Source organism: Capricornis sumatraensis, chromosome 3 (genome assembly GCF_032405125.1).
Source record: "Capricornis sumatraensis isolate serow.1 chromosome 3, serow.2, whole genome shotgun sequence".
In the NCBI taxonomy this organism is placed as follows: Eukaryota; Metazoa; Chordata; class Mammalia; order Artiodactyla; family Bovidae; genus Capricornis; species Capricornis sumatraensis.
The window spans coordinates 177,675,871-177,694,569 of NC_091071.1; the positions used below are offsets into that span (position 1 = coordinate 177,675,871).

General features: G+C 52.1%; 1 protein-coding gene across 1 annotated transcript; it reads right to left on the reverse strand.

Moving 5' to 3' along the window:
- Window positions 1-816: 816 nt before the first annotated feature.
- LOC138075605 (aflatoxin B1 aldehyde reductase member 3) lies at window positions 817-10,175 on the reverse strand. Its single transcript, XM_068967474.1, has 7 exons — window positions 9,905-10,175; window positions 6,248-6,435; window positions 5,975-6,079; window positions 5,062-5,158; window positions 4,751-4,850; window positions 4,047-4,176; window positions 817-1,222 (listed from the first exon to the last, which is right to left on the reverse strand). The coding sequence occupies exons 1-7, from the start codon at window positions 10,131-10,133 to the stop codon at window positions 1,061-1,063; spliced, it is 1,011 nt and encodes a 336-aa protein (XP_068823575.1). The 5' UTR covers window positions 10,134-10,175; the 3' UTR covers window positions 817-1,060.
- Between the last annotated feature and the right edge of the window lie 8,524 nt (window positions 10,176-18,699).

The following is an 18,699-nucleotide window of genomic DNA, read 5'->3' on the forward strand; positions in this document are numbered from 1 at the left end:
GGACCTTTCTTTGGACTCAGGAGCCTCTGATTGGTGGCTTCGGCTGCATTTCCAAGTTGAGCCCCTGTCGTCACTTAAGAGACAGGTTCAGGTGCTGCCTGCTCCTGCTGCTTGGCTCACATCCCTCGCCCAGGGCGTGATGTTCTAACAGAAACAACCGGACCTGGGATTTCCTTTCTTCTCCAGCCTTGGGTGCCTCCTACTTGGAGCAGGGATTTGCTGAGGGAAACTGGGGTCCTGGCTGCCCAGGCCCACGCTAACAGGGGGAGGCGCAGCAGCGGAGCTGAGAATCTGTAGATGAGCAGACGCCAGCAGGCTTCAGCTAAGAGGGAAGGCACTGCCTCTGTTTTCAGAGGGGTGGGCCTTCCAGTATGCGGGATCTTCAATTTCCAAGCAGGAATCGAACCTGCACCCCGCGCAGAGTCTTAACCACTGGACCTCCAGAAAAGTCCCACTTTTTCCTGTTTTTTTTAAAGCCACTAATAAAATGACTGTGTGTTAAAATGTCCCACAGCATCCTGGGGGGTTTTATCTTTCTTGGAGGAAGGTTTTTGTCCAAATTATTCCCTTTCTGAGCATCCAGTGAGATAATTCGGACAGAAAATCCACCTCAGGGTGGACGGCCCTCTTTCCCTCTGTCATGTGGGAACGTGAGGGCCGCCTGCAGCCCCACCGAGAGGTCAGGCTGGGAGGCCCCCCGCCGCCTCTGCCCCGGGGGCTCCAGCTCGAGGGTCCACTCCTCGGGCAGGAAGGCGCAGGCAGGGAGGAGACGAGTCACAGCAGCTGAGAGAGAAACCTGCGGGGCCCACTCAGTGACTGGGCCACAGGCAGGGCTAGCGCTGGCTTTATTCAGACGGGAAGCGCCCCAGAGGGGCTCAGCCCAAGGCGTTACACGTTGTGAGGGCACCTGGGAGGGAGGCAGGGGTCTAGAAAAATAACGTGTGGATCCAGACGATGGAGGACGACCACGAAATCAGCTTAAGGCAAAGGCCGGCCAGGGAGAGAGCAGGAGAGGCGACGGAAGGGGGAGACACCTCCGGCGCCTGAGCCGGGCGGGGGCCTAGCGGAAGTAGCTGGGACAGTCGTGGGCGACCAGGCGCCAGGCCTGATCAAAGGCCTGCACGACGGCCGGCTCCAGGGGCCCCTCCTCAGTGGCCGCCAAGTTCTCTTCCAGCTGCTCCAGGCTGGACATGCCCAGGATGACCGCGTCCCCGTGGGCGCCCTGCAAGGGGAGACGGCCGGACGTCACGCACTGATGCCCCACAGAGACCCCGTCACACACACCCCCGCCCAGCCCCGCCCCTGCCAAGACCTGGGGTTGGGCAGACTCTTTATACCCTACGTAGTGAGAGAGTTAATTCTCAGGTAGGTTGATAAGAAGTCCAGGGTCCCCAAGGAGGAGAAAGGCATCTGGGGCTCTCAAGAAGGAGAAAAGGGCAAACTTTTTTCCCTACATTCCTTAGTCTTAGTCACATAACACCTTAGTTTCTTTAAGCCCATAGCTAGTGATTATACAATAAAACAACTCATCTTAAGCTCTGTACTAAGGCCAAAGACTGCTCAAACTACCGCACAACTGCACTCATCTCACACGCTAGGAAAGTAATGCTCAAAATGCTCCAAACCAGGCTTCAGCAATACATGAACCGTGAAATTCCAGATGTTCAAGCAGGTCTTAGAAAAGGCAGAGGAACCAGAGATCAAATTGCCAACAACTGCTGGATCATTGAAAAAGCAAGAGAGTTCCAGAAAAACATCTATTTCTGCTTTGTTGACTATGCCAAAGCCTTTGACTGTGTGGATCACAATACACTGTGGAAAATTCTGAAAGAGATGGGAATACCAGAACACCTAACCTGACCTGCCTCTTGAGAAATCTCTATACAGGACAGGAAGCAACAGTTAGAACTGGACATGGAACAACAGACTGGTTCCAAATAGGAAAAGGAGTACGTCAAGGCTGTATATTGTCACCCTGCTTATTTAACTTCTATGCAGAGTACATCATGAGAAACGCTGGGCTGGATGAAGCACAAGCTGGAATCAAGATTGCCAGGAGAAATATCACTAACCTCAGATATGCAGATGACACCACCTTTATGGCAGAAAGTGAAGAAGAACTAAAGAGCCTCTTGATGAGAGTGAAAGAAGAGAGTGAAAAAGTTGGCTTAAAGCTCAACATTCAGAAAAGTAAGATCATGGCATTCGGTCCCATCACTTCATGGCAAATAGATGGGGAAACAGTGGCTGACTTTATTCTTTTGGGCTCCAAAATCACTGCAGACGGTGACTGCAGCCATGAAATTAAAAGACCCTTACTCTTGGAAGGAAAGTTATGACCAACCTAGACAGCATATTAAAAAGCAGAGACATTACTTTGCCAACAAAGGTCCATCTAGTCAAGGCTATGGTTTTTCCCGTGGTCATGTATGGATGTGAGAGTTGGACTATAAAGAAAGCTGAGTGCTGAAGAATTGATGCTTTTGAACTGTGGTGTTGGAGAAGACTCTTGAGAGTCCCTTGGACTGCAAGGAGATCCAACCAGTCCATCCTAAAGGAAATCAGTCCTGAGTGTTCATTGGAAGGAGTGCTGCTGAAGCTGAAGCTCCAATACTTAGGCCACCTGTTGCAAAGAAGTGACTCATTTGAAAAGACCCTGATGCTGGCAAAGATTGAAGGCAGAAGGAGAAGGGGACGACAGAGGATGAGATGGCTGGATGGCATCACCGATTCAGTGGACAGGAGTTTGGGTAAACTCCGGGAGTTGGTGATGGACAGGGAGGCCTAGTGTGCTGCAGTCCATGGGGTTGCAAAAAGTCGAGCACAACTGAGCAACTGAAATGAACTGAACTGAACTGAAGTGAAATCGCTCTGTCATGTCCAACTCTTTGTGACCCCATGGACTGTAGCCTACCACCCTCCTCAACTCATAGGATTTTCCAGCCAAGACTACTGGAGTGGGGTGCCATTTCCTTCTTCAGAGGATCTTCCGGACCCAGGGATCAAACCCGGGTCTCCCGCATTGCAGGCAGACGCTTTCCCGTGTGAGCCACCAGGGAAGGTTATGTAACAATGTGTCTTGCGGGAGGATGTGTGTCTCCTTTTTAACAAGAACCTTCTGACTCATCCTGTTCATGTGGAGCGGGCGTGGCTCTGGTAAGACCCTGTCTATTGTTAACGTATGTTGTGGGCGTGGGTCTGGTAAAAGTCTATAAGGCCTTGATAAAACTAGCCAATGGGGCTCTCTCTGACCCTGTCTGATGTCTGTGTCAGAAGCTTTCTTTGTCCTTTCTCACTGTAATGAACTTCTGCCACACGAAAGCTGTGAGACATCAAGCCTGGTCCCTGGTCCCTAAGCTAAATCTTCGGAGATCAAGAAGCCGACATGGTTCACCATAAGCTATCAATAGTTATACAAAGACTTATGGTGCCTTCAACATTCGTAACTATGTGACCCCGAATCCTCTCTTCTTTCCTCTGCTGCCACGATGTTCGTCCTCATTCAGACCTCAGTTCAGAGCCCGGTTCTGCCACTCAGCAGCTGTGCGAACCTGGTTTAGCTTTGTAACCCCAAACACTCAGATCTCAGTTTTCACCATGCTTATGGGAATGAGAAATTACACAAAGCACCTAACTCCCATCTATTGAAAACCTGCCAGACACTATGCAACTGTGTACGGCTGGAGAAAAGGTGTAGCCAGGAAGACGGGGACACCAAAGAGAGGGAACCCGACTCCCAGAGAGGAGCAGGACCAGCAGGCTATATATGAAGTCCGTGACAACTTTCTCTCCCATTCACAGCTGTGTGCTCATCAGTAAAACTGGAATAATCCCACTTCATCAGGCCTAAGCAATCGTTCAATCCACGCTTGTAAAGCCCTCGCGACAGGGCCTGGTTCTTCGGCAGCTACCCAGAACAACAGGAAGGCTGCCTGAGAACTGGACCAGAGAGATTTCAGAGGGAAAAATGACTTAGAAATCATGCTGGCTCCTCAAAGAGAGCGGGGGCAGGGCTTCCAGGCATGGTGGGGGCGGGGGGAGGTTACCTGGAGCTGGGAATGGTGGTACATCCACCGGAGGGCGGCTGAGGTCATGCTGGGGGCGCTGGTGCCATACGCAGCCTGCAGGGCCTTCTCCACCAGGGCGATGCCCTCGAAGTGGTGCTCCTTCCAGTAGCTGGACAGGTGGGGACGGTAGCACGGGGTCAGGACCACGGGTCACACGGGGGGCCACTGCCTAAGAGCAACCCAGGAAGCCCCCGCAGCATGGAGGGGCCAGGGTCCCCTCGGGCAGGGCGTCTCCTGCTTTTCTGGGCAACAGAACCACCCAGGACGCTGGCTCCCTCACCAGAGACCTCAAGGATGTCTCTGCTCTTAAGAATGCAAACCCTGCCCTTACTTTACCTGGAGAAACAGGAAGCCAGGGCGGGGGCTCAGCCCGGCCCCAGGCCTCCTGTTCCTCCATCGGGGGCCCTGTCTTTCCCCCTTGGCAGGTGACCAGTTTTCTTAGGCATGAGTTATGACTTGGAAGGTCGGCCATAAGGCCCAGGGATCGGCATTCCTCACGGAGGTCCCAAGAAAACAAAATGAAGCCTTGCAGAGGGTTTCCTAATTCCTCCAGGAATCAAGAGAGCTAGGTCCAGGCAGCAAGGGAAGGCCCTGAAAGGAAAGCAGCCCCAGGGACGCCCCATTTTCAGACTGTGGGACCCCTCCCACTCTGCCCGTCCTGGCGCCGTCTGCCCCCAGCTCACCGATTCCTGTAGACCTCTGCCCAGCTGTTCCCAAAGAAGCGGCCCACGGGCTGTTTCCCGTCCTTGTCCTCATACTTGTACCTGCCGGTCAGCAGGCCTCCTGCGGAAAGGCTGCGGTCAGACCCCCAGGCACTGCCCCAGAGCCTGTCTCGCTGGAAGTGGGGGTGATGGCGGGGAACAGGACGAATGGAGGTCCTGGCAAACCCCTCCCCTTCCCAGGCCTGAGGCCAGGCTTCTCCCGGGTCAGGAAGGGGCAGAATGGGGTCAGGAAGGCCCTCCCACCCAGGGGAGCCTGTCCCCACAGCCAGTACCAGCCAGAGGGTTGTAGGCGTAGAACCTCAGTCCAAAGCGCCGGAGGCAGGGCAGGAGCTCCGTCTCCACCTGCCGGGTGGTGGCGTTGTACATGCCCTGCAGGCAGAAGGGCCAGCTGAGCGGGGGCCCGGCCGGGGAGCCCCAGCCTGCTCTCAAAGTCTTCAGTCAAGACCCCCGGGACCCCAGCATGGTTTCCAGAGTCACTACTGGTGGACGGGGAGATGGGGCTGGGCCCCAGGAAGGGACGGCGGCCTGGCTCTGCCATCCCACACACATCCGCAGGCACCAGCCATGGGCTGGACCCCAAGCTCTCAAACACACGTGGACCTGGTGAGCTCTCTGCTTCAGGAGATGTCAGAGTCGAGTTAAAATCAAAGCAGAGTGGACGCTCCTGATGGTTCAGTGGTTAAGAATCCACCTTGCGATGCAAGGGGCACGGGTCTGATCCCTGGTAGGGCAACTAAGCCTGAGAGCCGCAACCGGAGAGTCCGTGGGCCGCAATGCGGGTCCCGTGTGACGCAGCTGAGACCCGAGGCAGCCAAACAAGCAAGCAAGCAAACAGGACGGGACAGATGAGCAAAGGTGGCTTCTGTGATCACGGCAGATTCTCAGAGATACTCGCTCAATGCATAAAGCTGGGATCTGGAGACTGGAGGACCCACGGGGCTGTCGGGAAAGCCTTCCAGAGGAACAGGTATCTAAGTGACACCCAGGCACTCCTTCCAGGGAGAAGGGGGAGGTGAGTTTGGGCTGACCGCAGAGCCAGAAGCAGGCAGGATGGGGGGCCAGGGCCTGAGGGCCCCGGGGGGCCGTCTACAGGCTGGGAGCAGGGGAGTGGGAGAGGGCGGGGGGCACAAGATGACCTGGGATGGCAGGCGCCCTGGAGTTGGGCCTCTGGAGCCCCGGCCTCACCTGGTACACGGTGGGCAGGATCCAGCCGTTGCTCCTGCACAGGGTACAGATCTCAGCCACCTCCCAGGCGGCATAGTTGGAGAGGCCGAGCTCCACGAACTTGCCCTGCGGGGGAGAGGCCACGGTCAGACTTCCCCGCAGCCCAGAAGGCCAGTCCCAGAGACTGGGACCCTGGGCGTGGGGTCCGTCCCCTGCTCTGCTCCGGGACAGCCCTGGAGCCTCTGCTCTCTGGGCACCAACAGGCCAGGATGGGAAGTGGGGGGCTGTGCTCACCTCCTGGTGCAGCTGGTGGCAGGCGCGCAGCGTCTCTTCCACGGGGGTGCTGTGGTCTGGCAGGTGCAGGTAAAACAGGTCCACTCGGGGGCACTGCAGCCGCTGGAGGGACGTCTCCAGCTGGGACCGGAGGCTGTCAGGCTTCAGAGAGTTTTCTTCCAATGGATTGGCTTTGGTGGCAATTTTTACTTTGGGAGGAGAAAAATAGAAGTTCAGGTCAACTTAGAAATCACTGGAGAGGATCTAGGGTTAATGGTTAAGAGGCAGGCCTGGGTTCATGCCTCAGCTCTGCCAATTCCAGCTCTATGACCTTTTCCAAGTGATTCAACCTCTCTGAGCCCCACGCCAGTATTCTTGCCAGGAAAATCTCAGGGACAGAGAAGCCTGGCAGGCTACAGTCCATGGGATCGCAGAGTCGGACAAGACTGAGCACGCACATGCGTGTATGCACACACACCACACAAACACACACAGAGTCTCAATTTTCTCAATTGTAAATTGAGAGTGTCAATGGTACTGTCTAGCTGGGAGGCCCTGAGGATTGATCAGAACTTTGACACACTTGCTCATTATGAGCTGCTAATGTTATCACTACAGTGACTATTTACCAGACAGCTGGGTGTGGCATGCCTGGCACTTCAGGTTGGAAGAGGAATGCCAACCCTGGATCCCTGCCCTCAAGGACCCACAGTCTAAGGGGGCACCACGGGGTAAGTGAGGTCAGGGCACGCAGGAGTAGCAGGGAGGAGCCCTGAGAATTCAGGGAAGGCTTTCTAGGGCTTTGAATCTCCAAGAGGAGTCAAAGGCTACCCTGGGGCAAGAACATGGCTTTGAGGAGTCATGCCTGCGATCCCACAGACCTAAAACACCAGGTCTGGGGGTACACGAGACGAGAGAAGGGGCCACAGACCAGAGAGATGCAAAGGGCCCTGAGGGCACCCCTTAGAATCTGACTTCAGGGGACCACAGGACGACTCTAAACACTTCCAGCCACAAGTTAGGGGGTCGGCTTTGCAGTTTTGAACAATGACTCCGAATGAAACACAAAGAACCTCGGGCACAGGTCTGGAGACAGGGAAAACGGCAAGGAGACTGTGGCAGGAACTCAGGAAAGAGAAGCAAGAGGCCTCAACCGGGGCCCCAGGGGAGGATCAGAGAAACATCCAACTGAGAAAAGGCCAGTGTTGTGCTACCTGTGTGACCCAGGAAGGAGTTAAATACCTTTCTCCCCATCCTCCTTAAGAATCAGATGAGCAAGCTAACGGCTGAGAAGAGAGCCCTTTCTGCGCTGTTTACTCTTGGAAAGTCACCTCAGCAGGCCAGACCCCTTGAGATGGGAGAGACCAGGCTGCAGGGCTGAAGGCCTACTCATTTGGGATTTTCCATTCCACCGCCTCCTCCCCTTTGGCCCACACCCCTTCTTGACATTAACTTCAAATCTGAGATTTGAGAACTGTAGCCCAGCTGGCTCCAGCCTAAAGGAGGGAAGAGGAGATGCTGCAGAAGAAAAGTAATCAGAAATAAGACCAATGTAAATGCCTGTGGACAGATTAATGGATAAACAAGATGTGGTACGTATATACAATGGGATATTCCTCAGCCATCAGGAAAGAATGAAATGTTGCCATTTACAACAACATCGAAGGACCTAGCAATTATCATACTAGGTAAAGTAAGTTAGAGAAAGACAAATATGATACCGCTTACATATGGAATCTTAAAAAGATTATACAAATGATATATTTACAAAGCAGAAACAGACTCACGGACAGAAAACAAACTTATGGTTACCGAAGGGGGAAGGGGGTGATAAATTAGGAGTTTGGGATTAACATACACAATAATATATAGAAAATGGGGATTCCCAGGTGGCTTAGTGGTAAAGAATCCACCTGCCAATGCAGGAGATGTAGGGGACACGGGTTTGATCCCTGGATCAGGAAGATCCCCTGGAAAAGGAAATGGCAACCCACTCCAGTATTCTCGCCAGGAAGATCCCAGGGGAAGAGGAAGGAGCCTGGCAGGCTACAGTCCATGGGGTTGCAAAGAGTTGGACACAATTTAGTGATCGAGCAAGCAATATTTATAAAAATAGACAGCCAACAAGGACCTACTGTAAAGCAAAGGAACAATACTCAATATCATAATAATTTATGATGGAAAAGAATCTGAAATATATGTATATATATAAAACTAAATCCCTATGCTGTACATCTGAAATTAACTCAACATTGTAAATCAACTATACTTCAATTAAAATTTTAAAAAATAATAATAAGACCAGAGATGTCATGGAGAGGCTGCCAAGTGACCTAGAAAGAGTGCAGCTCTGAGCCCCATGCATTTCTCGTCTTGCTCCAGATCTACCATGCCGTGAATCATTTCTCCCTGAGACACCCCAGAGTGAAAGACGGCACAGGGTGCCAATGGCGTCTACTATTACCAGAACCTCATGCCTACTAACAGTATCAGCCAGCGTTGCTGAGCCCTCACTATGTGCCTGCCCGGCACATTATTAGCACTGCAGATGGCATCAGACTGGTGGGGGACCTTCCCCTGGGCCCATACAATAAACCTCCGCTGGGCTCCACTGCCTGCTCCAATACCCTCAGCACTGCCAAACCTCATCGCCTTTGCACATTCACTGCTCACACCCCCTGCCAGGAATGCCTTTCTCCTCTTCTGGAAAAGCATCAGTTCAAGGTCTGATGTTCCCTTTTCTGAGCATTCTTCTTTGGCCCTTTCTGGTAAGGGGTCCCTCTTCTGGGCTCCCCAGCTGTCTCTAGACTCTGAGCTCCCTGGATTGGGTGACTGTCAATTCCTCTTCTATGGCTTCGGACAGAGGCTGGCACAGATGCGGCAGTTAGACGGGGTACCTCCCCCACACCCTATCGCAGCTACTGCTGGTAGCTCCTGCTGCTCCCAGGCATGAAGTGGAAAAGTGAAAGTGTTAGGCACTCACTCCTGTCCCACTCTTTTGCCACCCCATGAACTGTACAGCCTGCCAGGCTTCTCTGTCCGTGGGGACTCTCCAGGTAAGAACACTGGAGTGGGTTGCCATGCCCTTCTCCAGGGAATCTTCCCAACCCAGGGATCGAATCCAGGTCTCTGCATTGCAAGCAAATTCTTTACCATCTGGGGCACCAGGGAAGCCCGGATGAAGTGGGAGACACTGCGGACTGAACCGCGGGGCCAGGGCTCCAGGGAGGGGGCCAGGGCTCAGAGCAATGAGGAAACCGGTCCCCACTGATTCCAAAGACTGATCTGCAATGGTGCCAGGGAGTGCCAGGGCAATAAGGGCAGGACTCTTGCAGATCGGACCGCACCGGGCACCTGCGGGGGAGGGGAAAGGGGGAATGGGCTGTCCAGCGCCGAATTCCGTTTCCTGGGCACCCTGAGAGGGGCTAGCCAAGTCGTTCCAGGCTCTGCCACTGTCGGGACGTTACCGAGAGGAAGGGAAAATGAGAGGAAAAGAGTCAAGACCAAATGTCTGGCTGTCCGAGCTGATGTGCAAGGGCGCTGGGAAGAGGGAGTTTCACAGAGCTGCGGGGAGGCCTGGGGAGGGGGGCAAGGTGGACAAGGCGGTCGGTCCCGGCCGCGGCCAGTGCATGGCTCGGGGGCGGTCATGGTGCCGGGGTCCGGGGAGCCAGGCGTTACCTTTGCAGCCGCTGCCGCCCAGCCCGAGCCCCAGGCCGCCCAGGATGCTCTCGGACTGGCCGTCAGCATACACGAAGGCCGTGTCGATCTCGGTGTGGCCGCGCTCCAGGAAGGCGCGCACGGCCGCGGCGCTGCTGGGCACGTCCATGCGACGCCCCATTTCCATGGCGCCCAAGACGGTGGCAGGCCGGGTCGGGACACCCCGTGGGTACGACTGTGGCTGGGCCATGGCGAGAGGGTGGGCAACGCAGGCGCCCCGAAGCCGAACGCACCGAGGGACAAAGCGGTGAGGGCGGGCGCTTTAAGGAGAGGTAGGCCCCGCCCACCTGACAGGGGGCGGAGCGAAGTGACGCGTGTAGCCCCGCCCCTACCCGGGACCCCTAGGGAGGGGCCTTTCCTAAGGGTTGAAGATGACAGACTTTATCTTGGGGGGCTCCAAAATCACTGCAGATGGTGACTGCAACCATGAAATTAACAGACACTTGCTCCTTGAAAGAAAAGTTATGACCAAGCTAGACAGCATATTAAAAAGCAGAGACATTACTTTGCCAACAAAGGTCTGTCTAGTCAAGGCTATGGTTTTCCCAGGAGTCATGTATGGATGTGAGAGTTGGACTATAAAAAAAGCTAAGCACTGAAGAATTGATGTTTTTAACCTGTGGTGCTGGAGAAGACTCTTGAGAGTCCCTTGGACTGCAAGGAGATAAAACCAGTCCATCCTAATGGAAATCAGTCCTGAATATTCGTTGGAAGGACTGATGCTGAAGCTGAAACTTTAATACTTTGGCCACTTGATGTGAAGAACTGACTCCTTGGAAAAGACCCTGATGATGGGAGGGATTGAAGGCAGGAGGAGAAGGGGACAACAGAGGATGAGATGGTTGGATGGCATCACCGACTCAATGGACATGAGTTTGAGTAAACTCTGGGAGTTGGTGATGGACAGGGAGGCCTGGCGTGCTGCAGTCCATGGGGTTGGAAAGAGTCGGACACGACTGAGTGACTGAACTGAAGATCCTAAAATGTGGTCTTGGCCCAGAGGTGGTGCCTTGGGGCCGTCCCGCCATCTTGCAGGCCCCAGAGGCTGGCTCTGTGGTTCTCTTGTTGGGACTTGACAAAGGCTCCAGCCAGTGTTCAAGTATTGAAAGAACTCAAATGAAAACACCTTTCAAAAATGAAAGCAAAGACTTTGTTCAGACAAAGGTTAGGGAGAATTCATAGCAGCCAGCTTTCACTACGGGCTTCCCTGGTGGCAGCTCAGCTGGTGAAGAATCCGCCTGCAAGGTGGGAGACCTGGGTTCTATCCTTGGGGCTGGGAAGATCTGCTGCAGAAGGGAACAGCTCCCCACTCCAGTATCCTGACCCAGAGAATCACATGGATTGTATAGTTTATGCAGTCGCAAAGAGTCAGACACAACTGAGCGACTCTCACTTCAGTTTACCTCTTCGCTATAGCAAATATTGGGAGAAATACTTTAGACAGAAGAAAAGCTGGATTTACACACACACAATATGAAGAGTGCTGGAAATGGTAAACACAAGGATAAATATAATCTTTAACCTTTTTTTTATGTTTAACTTTTTAAACAGTTTTTATAAAGTTAAAATACACTTACAGTATGACTCAGCAAAAACTACACCCTAGCAGTCTTTGTGAACCTACCTACCTTATTGCCAAATTCAGACTTAAATTGAAGAAAGTAGGGAAAACCACTAGACCATTCAAAACCACTAGACCATGCAGGTATGACCTAAATCAAATCCCTCATGATTATACAGTGGAAGTGAGAAATAGATTTAAGGGACTAGATCTGATAGATAGAGTGCCTGATGAACTATGGACTGATGTTCGTGACACTGTAGAGGAGACAGGGATCAAGACCATCCCCATGGAAAAGAAATGGCTGTCTGGGGAGGCCTTACAAATAGCTGTCTGGGGAGGCCTTACAAATAGCTGTGAAAAGAAGAGAAGTGAAAAGCAAAGGAGAAAAGGAAAGATATAAGCATCTGAATGCAGAGTTCCAAAGAATAGCAAGGAGAGATAAGAAAGCCTTCCTCAGCGATCAATGCAAAGAAATAGAGGAAAACAACAGAATGGGAAAGACTAGAGATCTCTTCAAGAAAATTAGAGATACCAAGGGAACATTTGATGAAAAGATGGGCTCAATAAAGGACAGAGATGGTATGGATCTAACAGAAGCAGAAAATATTAAGAAGAGGTGGCAAGAATACATAGAAAAACTGTACAAAAAAGATCATCAAGACCCAGATAATCACAATGGTGTGATCACTCACCTAGAGCCAGACATCCTGGAATGTGAAGTCAAGTGGGCCTTAGGAAGCATCACTATGAACAAAGCTAGTGGAGGTGATGGAATTCCAGTGGAGCTCTTTCAAATCCTGAAAGATGATGCTGTGAAAGTGCTGCACTCAATATGCCAGCAAGTTTGGAATACTCAGCAGTGGCCACAGGACTGGAAAAGGTCAGTTTTCATTCCAATTCCAAAGAAAAGCAATGCCAAAGAATTCTCAAACTACCACACAATTGCACTCATCTCACACGCTAGTAAAGTAATGCTCAAAATGCTCCAAGCCAGGCTTCAGCAATACATGAACTGTGAACTTCCAGATGTTCAAGCTGGTTTTAGATAAGGCAGAGGAACCAGAGATCAAATTGCCAACATCCACTGGATCCTGGAAAAAGCAAGAGAGTTCCAGAAAAACATCTATTTCTGCTTTATTGACTATGCCAAAGCCTTTGACTGTGTGGATCACAATACACTGTGGAAAATTCTGAGAGAGATGGGAATACCAGACCACCTGACCTGCCTCTTCAGAAACCTATATGCAGGTCTGGAAGCAACAGTTAGAACTGGATATGGAACAACTGACTGGCTCCAAATAGGAAAAGGAGTACGTCAAGGCTGTATATTGTCACCCTGCTTATTTAACTTCTATGCAGAGTACATCATGAGAAACGCTGGGCTGGATGATGCACAAGCTGGAATCAAGATTGCCAGGAGAAATATCACTAACCTCAGATATGCAGATGACACCACCCTTATAGCAGAAAGTGAAAAGGAACTAAAAAGCCTCTTGATGAAAGTGAAAGAGGAGACTGAAAAAGTTGGCTTAAAGCTCAACATTCAGAAAAGGAAGATCATGGCATCTGGTCCCATCACTTCATGGCAAATAGATGGGGAAACAGTGGAAACAGTGCCAGACTTTATTTTTTGGGGCTCCAAAATCACTGCAGATGGTGATTGCAGCCATGAAATTAAAAGACGCTTACTCCTTGGAAGAAAAGTTATGACCAACCTAGATAGCATATTCAAAAGCAGAGACATTACTTTGCTGACTAAGGTCCATCTAGTCAAGGCTGTGGTTTTTCCAATGGTCATGTATGGATGTGAGAGTTGGACTGTGAAGAAGGCTGAGCGCCAAAGAATTGATGCTTTTGAACTGTGGTGTTGGAGAAGACTCTTGAGAGTCCCTTGGACTGCAAGGAGATCCAACCAGTCCATTCTGAAGGAGATCAACCCTGGGATTTCTTCGGAAGGAATGATGCTAAAGCTGAAACTCCAGTACTTTGGCCACCTCATGTGAAGAGTTGACTCATTTTAGAAGACTCTGATGCTGGGAGGGATTGGGGGCAGGAGGAGAAGGGGACGACCGAGGATGAGATGGCTGGATGGCATCACTGACTGGATGGACTTGAGTCTGAGTGAACTCCGGGAGTTGGTGATGGACAGGGAGGCCTGGCGTGCTGCGATTCATGGGGTTGCAAAGAGTTGGACACGAGTGAGTGACTGAACTGAACTGAACTGAGCTTCAAAACCCTTTGACGAATTGAATGCAGTGATATATAACAAGAATAATACATCATGACCCACTGAATTTCATCCAGGCATACAGTTGGCCTTAAACTGGCCAATCAATCAATCGCATTAGTTAGTCAACTATATTGGTCAAAGGTTCTTGTAGGTAGGTTCATGAAGATTACTGGGGTACAGTTTTTGCTGAGTCATATAGTAAGTCTCGGCTTCCCTGGTGGCTCAGCAGTAAAGAATCTGCCTGCCTGTGTAGGAGATGTAAGAGTTGTGGGTTCGATCCCCTGGAGGAGGGCATGGCAACCCACTTAAGGATTCTTGCTTGGAGAATCCCATGGACGGAGGAACCTGGTGGGTTGCAGTAGGGCCACAAAGAGTCAGACACGGCTGAAGATACTGAGCACGCACACAAATAGTACGTCTATTTTTAAGTTTGTAAAAGCTCAGGATCAACAGCTTCGTCCTCTTCCCGGGATGCCAACTCCTCTGGCCACCTTGCAGCTCTGTGAAACCCCTGCTTCCCAGTGTCCTTGCACATTAGGCCTGGACAGCTGGACAGTACTTTATCTTAACCCTTTTCCTCTCCTTTTCCCTCCTTTCAGCAATCCTTACCTTGCCTGGAATGACTTGGCTAGCCCCCCTCAGGGGGCCGTGAAAAGGGAATCTGGCACTGGGCAGCCCCTGCCCCCTTCCCCTTCCCCGCAGGTGCCTGGTGCAGTCCGGATCTGCAGGAGTCCTGCCCTTATCGCCCTGGCACTCCCTGGCACCGTTGCAGATCAGTCTTTGGAACCGATGGGGACCGGTTTCCTCATTGCTCTGAGCCCTGGACTCCTCCCTGGAGCCCCGGGCACGTGATTCAGTCCATGGTGCCTCCCACTTCACCAGGGTGGGTGCCCCTGGGAGCCCTGGAACTACCAGCAGTAGCTGGGATGGGGAAGTGGGGGAGATACCTTGTCTAAATGCCTGCTCTGTGCCAGCCTCTGTCCAAGGCCACAGAAGGGGAACTGACACTCACCCACTCAGGGAGCTCAGCATCCAGAGACAGCTGGGAAGCCCAGAAGAGGGACCGCTTCCTGGGACAGGCCAAAGAGGAATGCTCAGAAAAGGGAATGTCAGACGTTGAACTGACCATTTTCCCGGAGTGAGAGGAGAAAGGGCATTCCTGGCTGTGGCATGGGCAGTGAGTGGGCAAAGGCAATGAGATTTAGCAGCGCTGAGGGTGTTGGAGCAGGCAGCTGTGGCCCAGCGGAGGTTTAACATGTGAGGGCAGGGGACACCACCCATCAGTCTGACGCCATCTCAGTGCATGTAGCCTGTGCTGGCAGGCACACAGTGAGCTCGGCAACATTAGCTGTTACTGTGAACAGTATCGTCGTTGGCACCCTGTGCCGCCTTTCACTCTGGGGTGTCTCAGGGAGAAAGGATTCAAGGATTCACGGCATGGTAGATCTGGAACAAGACGAGGACACACACGCGTCTCAGAGCCGCACTCTTTCTACGTCACTTGGCTGCCTCGTTGAGGCAACTCTGGTCTTATTATCTTTTTTAATTTTAATTTTTTGTAGTATAGTTGATTTAAAATGTTGTGTTACTTTCAGGTATAACCAAAGTGATTTTGTTACATATTTCAGACTATTTTGCATTATGGGTTATTACAAGATTGAATATAGTTTCCTGTGCTATACAGTAGGTGCTCGTTGGGTATCTTTTATATGTATATTATATGTATTATATGTATCTATTATATATATATGAGAGATATCCCTTCCCCCTTTGGTAACAATAAGGTTGTTTTCTGTCTCTGAATCTGTTCCCAGTTTGTAAATAGTTTTAGATTCCATATATAAGCAGCATCATATTTGTCTTGATCATATTTGTCTGGAGAAGGGAATAGCAAGCCATTCCAGTATTCTTGCCTGGAGAATCCCATGGACAGAGCAGCCTGGCAGGCTGCAGTCCGCAGGGTCACAGAGTCAGACACGACTGAGAACTAACACGCACACACACTCTATGTGTCTTTCTCTGTCTGACTCACTTCATTCAGTATGAAGAGTGGTCCATCCCCGTTGCTGTGCATAGCATTATTCCATGCTTTCCAAAGGCTGAGTAATGTTGCACTGTATATGCACACCACATCTTCTTTATCCATTCATTCATCTGTTGGGCATTTAGGTTGGTCTTATTTCTAATTGCTTTTTCTTCTCCAACTCCTCCTTCTCTTCCCTCCTTCAGGCTAGAACTAGCTGGGCCAAAGTTCTTAAATCTCAGGTCTGAAGTTAACATCATCAGGAAGGGGTGGGGACTGTGGTGGAGGAATGGAAGAGTCCGAATGAGTAGCCCTCAGACACTTTGCAGATGGCTCAGTGGTAAGAAATCTGCCTGCCAGTACAGGAGACCCGGGCTCCGTTGGCTACAGTCCATGGGGTCACAGAGAGTTGGACACGACTGAGCCGCTAACACCTTCACTTTCAGTGAGTGAGTGCGTCAAAGTTCTGATCAGTCCTCTGAGATTCCCAGCTAGATAGTATCATTGTCATTCTCAACGTACACTTGAGCGGATTGAGGCTCAGTCTGTGTGTGCACCCGTGTGTGTGTGTGTGTGTGTGTGCGTGTGCGTGTGTGTGTGTGTGTGTGTGTTTGCATGCGCATGCTCGGTTATCTCCAGCTCTTTGTGACTCCATGGACTACAGCCTGCCAGGCTTCTCTGTCCAAGGAATTTTCCAGACAAGATTACTGAAGTGGGGCTGAAAGAAGTTAAATAAATTGGTCAAGGTCACAGAGCGCGTCCTCTGCCCTGGTCTTTTTAACTCGACTCTGACATCTCCTGAAGCAGAGAGCTCACCAGGTCCACGTGTGTTTGAAAGCTCGGGGTCCAGCCCGTGGCTGGTGCCTGCGGATGTGTGTGGGATGGCAGAGCCAGGCCGCCGTCCCTTCCTGGGGCCCAGCCCCATCTCCCCGTCCACCAGTAGTGACTTTGGAAACCATGCTGGGGTCCCGGGGGTCTTGACCGAAGACTTTGAGAGCAGGCTGGGGCTCCCCGGCCGGGCCCCCGCTCAACTGGCCCTTCTGCCTGCAGGGCATGTACAACGCCACCACCCGGCAGGTGGAGACGGAGCTCCTGCCCTGCCTCCGGCGCTTTGGACTGAGGTTCTACGCCTACAACCCTCTGGCTGGTACTGGCTGCGGGCACAGGCTCCCCTGGGTGGGAGGGCCTTCCTGACCCCATTCTGCCCCTTCCTGACCCGGGAGAAGCCTGGCCTCAGGCCTGGGAAGGGGAGGGGTTTGCCAGGACCTCCATTCGTCCTGTTCCCCGCCATCACCCCCACTTCCAGCGAGACGGGCTCTGGGGCAGTGCCTGGGGGTCTGACCGCAGCCTTCCCGCAGGAGGCCTGCTGACCGGCAGGTACAAGTATGAGGACAAGGACGGGAAACAGCCCGTGGGCCGCTTCTTTGGGAACAGCTGGGCAGAGGTCTACAGGAATCGGTGAGCTGGGAGTGGGCGGCAGCAGGATGGGCGTGGTGGGAGGGGTCCCCATAGTCTGAAAATGGGGCGTCCCTGGGGCTGCTCCTTTGGGTTCCAGAGCCTCCCTTTTTGCTCAGACCTTGGCCCCTGAAGCTCAGCTTTACTGAGAACCCAACCAGCACCCCTAAGGTTTCCCCTGTGTCTCTGGGAGTGACCGGATTGGGAGTGTGGGGAGCGCTGGCCCTTCTGCCGAGTCTGCAAGACTGTCTCCTCCCTCAAAGAGCCTCCCCGCTGCCCACAGCGGCAGGAGAAACCTCGCATCGGGCCTGGGGAATCCTGAAGCTTGCTGCTGGCCCTGTCACCTGGGGCAACTGAGTCTAAGTTTCGTAAATTCTTGGCAATAAAATTGTCATCAATGTCTAAAGTTATAGTTGAACATCTGTTGGGACCAGCGCTTTTTCCTTTCCTTTTTTTAAAGTTTGAAAAAGTTATCAATGTAATACATCCCTGCAGCTAAAAGCAAGCCCTTTCCAAGTCACATTCCTTAGAGGTGATGCTTTTAAACTCTTTCAGCTTACTCTCCTTCGCGCGTTGACTATAAGATCTCTGACGTATATACTTTACTGCTATTGCTTAATGCATCAAATTTAGACGTTATCTATGGACTGCTGGGAAGTGCCTCATCTTTCAAGATTTATAGAAGGTAAGTCTCCAGAGCTTCAGTGCTAATTTTGTTGAAATGTCCCAGGACTTTTTAAGCAGTACAATGTCTCATATTTGGAACCACCTCTGTGTGCAGTGGTGTGATTTAAACCCTAATCCAGGCGCCCACCCGTGCCAGGGTTTCTGATTGTCTGACCAGGTTTAGAAGCCATTTCCTTAAGCAGCATATCAAGGAGCTTGTCACACCACCAGTGCCTGGGCCTCTGTCCTGGAGGACACTTTTTGTAAAAAATAATTCTTTTTTTTTTTTTTTCCGCTGTCTTGGGTCTTTGTTGCTGGGTGGGGGCTCTCTCTAGCTGTGGAGAGATGGGGCCGCGCTTTGCTGTGGAGAGCAGGCTTCTCGCTGTGGCGACTCCTCTCATGTGGAGCGAGGCTCTGGGGCATGCAGGCTTCAGGAGTTGTGCCTGAGGGCTCAACAGTTGCGGCCCATGTGCTTTAATTGCCCCGTGGCATGTGGAATCTCCCCAGACCAGGGATTGAACTGGTGTCCCCGCAGTGGCAGACAGGTTTTTACCCACCGTACCTCCAGGAAAGTCACCCCTGTAGGGTCTTGGGCGGTGCTTAGTCGCTCAGTCGTGTCCAACTCTTTGCAACCCCATGGACTGCAACCTGCCAGGCTCCTCGGTCCACGGGGATTCTCCAGGCAAGAATCCTGGAGTGGGCTGCCATGCCCTCCTGCAGGGGGTCTTCCCAACCCAGGGATGGAACCCAGGTCTCCCACACCACAGGCAGATTCTTTACTGACTGAGCCCCCAGGGAAGCCCAGGATCGTGGCTGAT

Coding starts and splice junctions, on each gene's coding strand:
- LOC138075605 (XM_068967474.1), bottom strand. CDS start 10,133: ATGGCCCAGCCACAGTCGTACCCACGGGGTGTCCCGACCCGGCCTGCC. Junction 6,436..9,904: donor GGGCGGCAGCGGCTGCAAAG/GTAACGCCTGGC, acceptor CTCCTCCCAAAG/TAAAAATTGCCACCAAAGCC. Junction 4,177..4,750: donor GCAGAGGTCTACAGGAATCG/GTGAGCTGGGGG, acceptor CCACCTGTCCAG/CTACTGGAAGGAGCACCACT.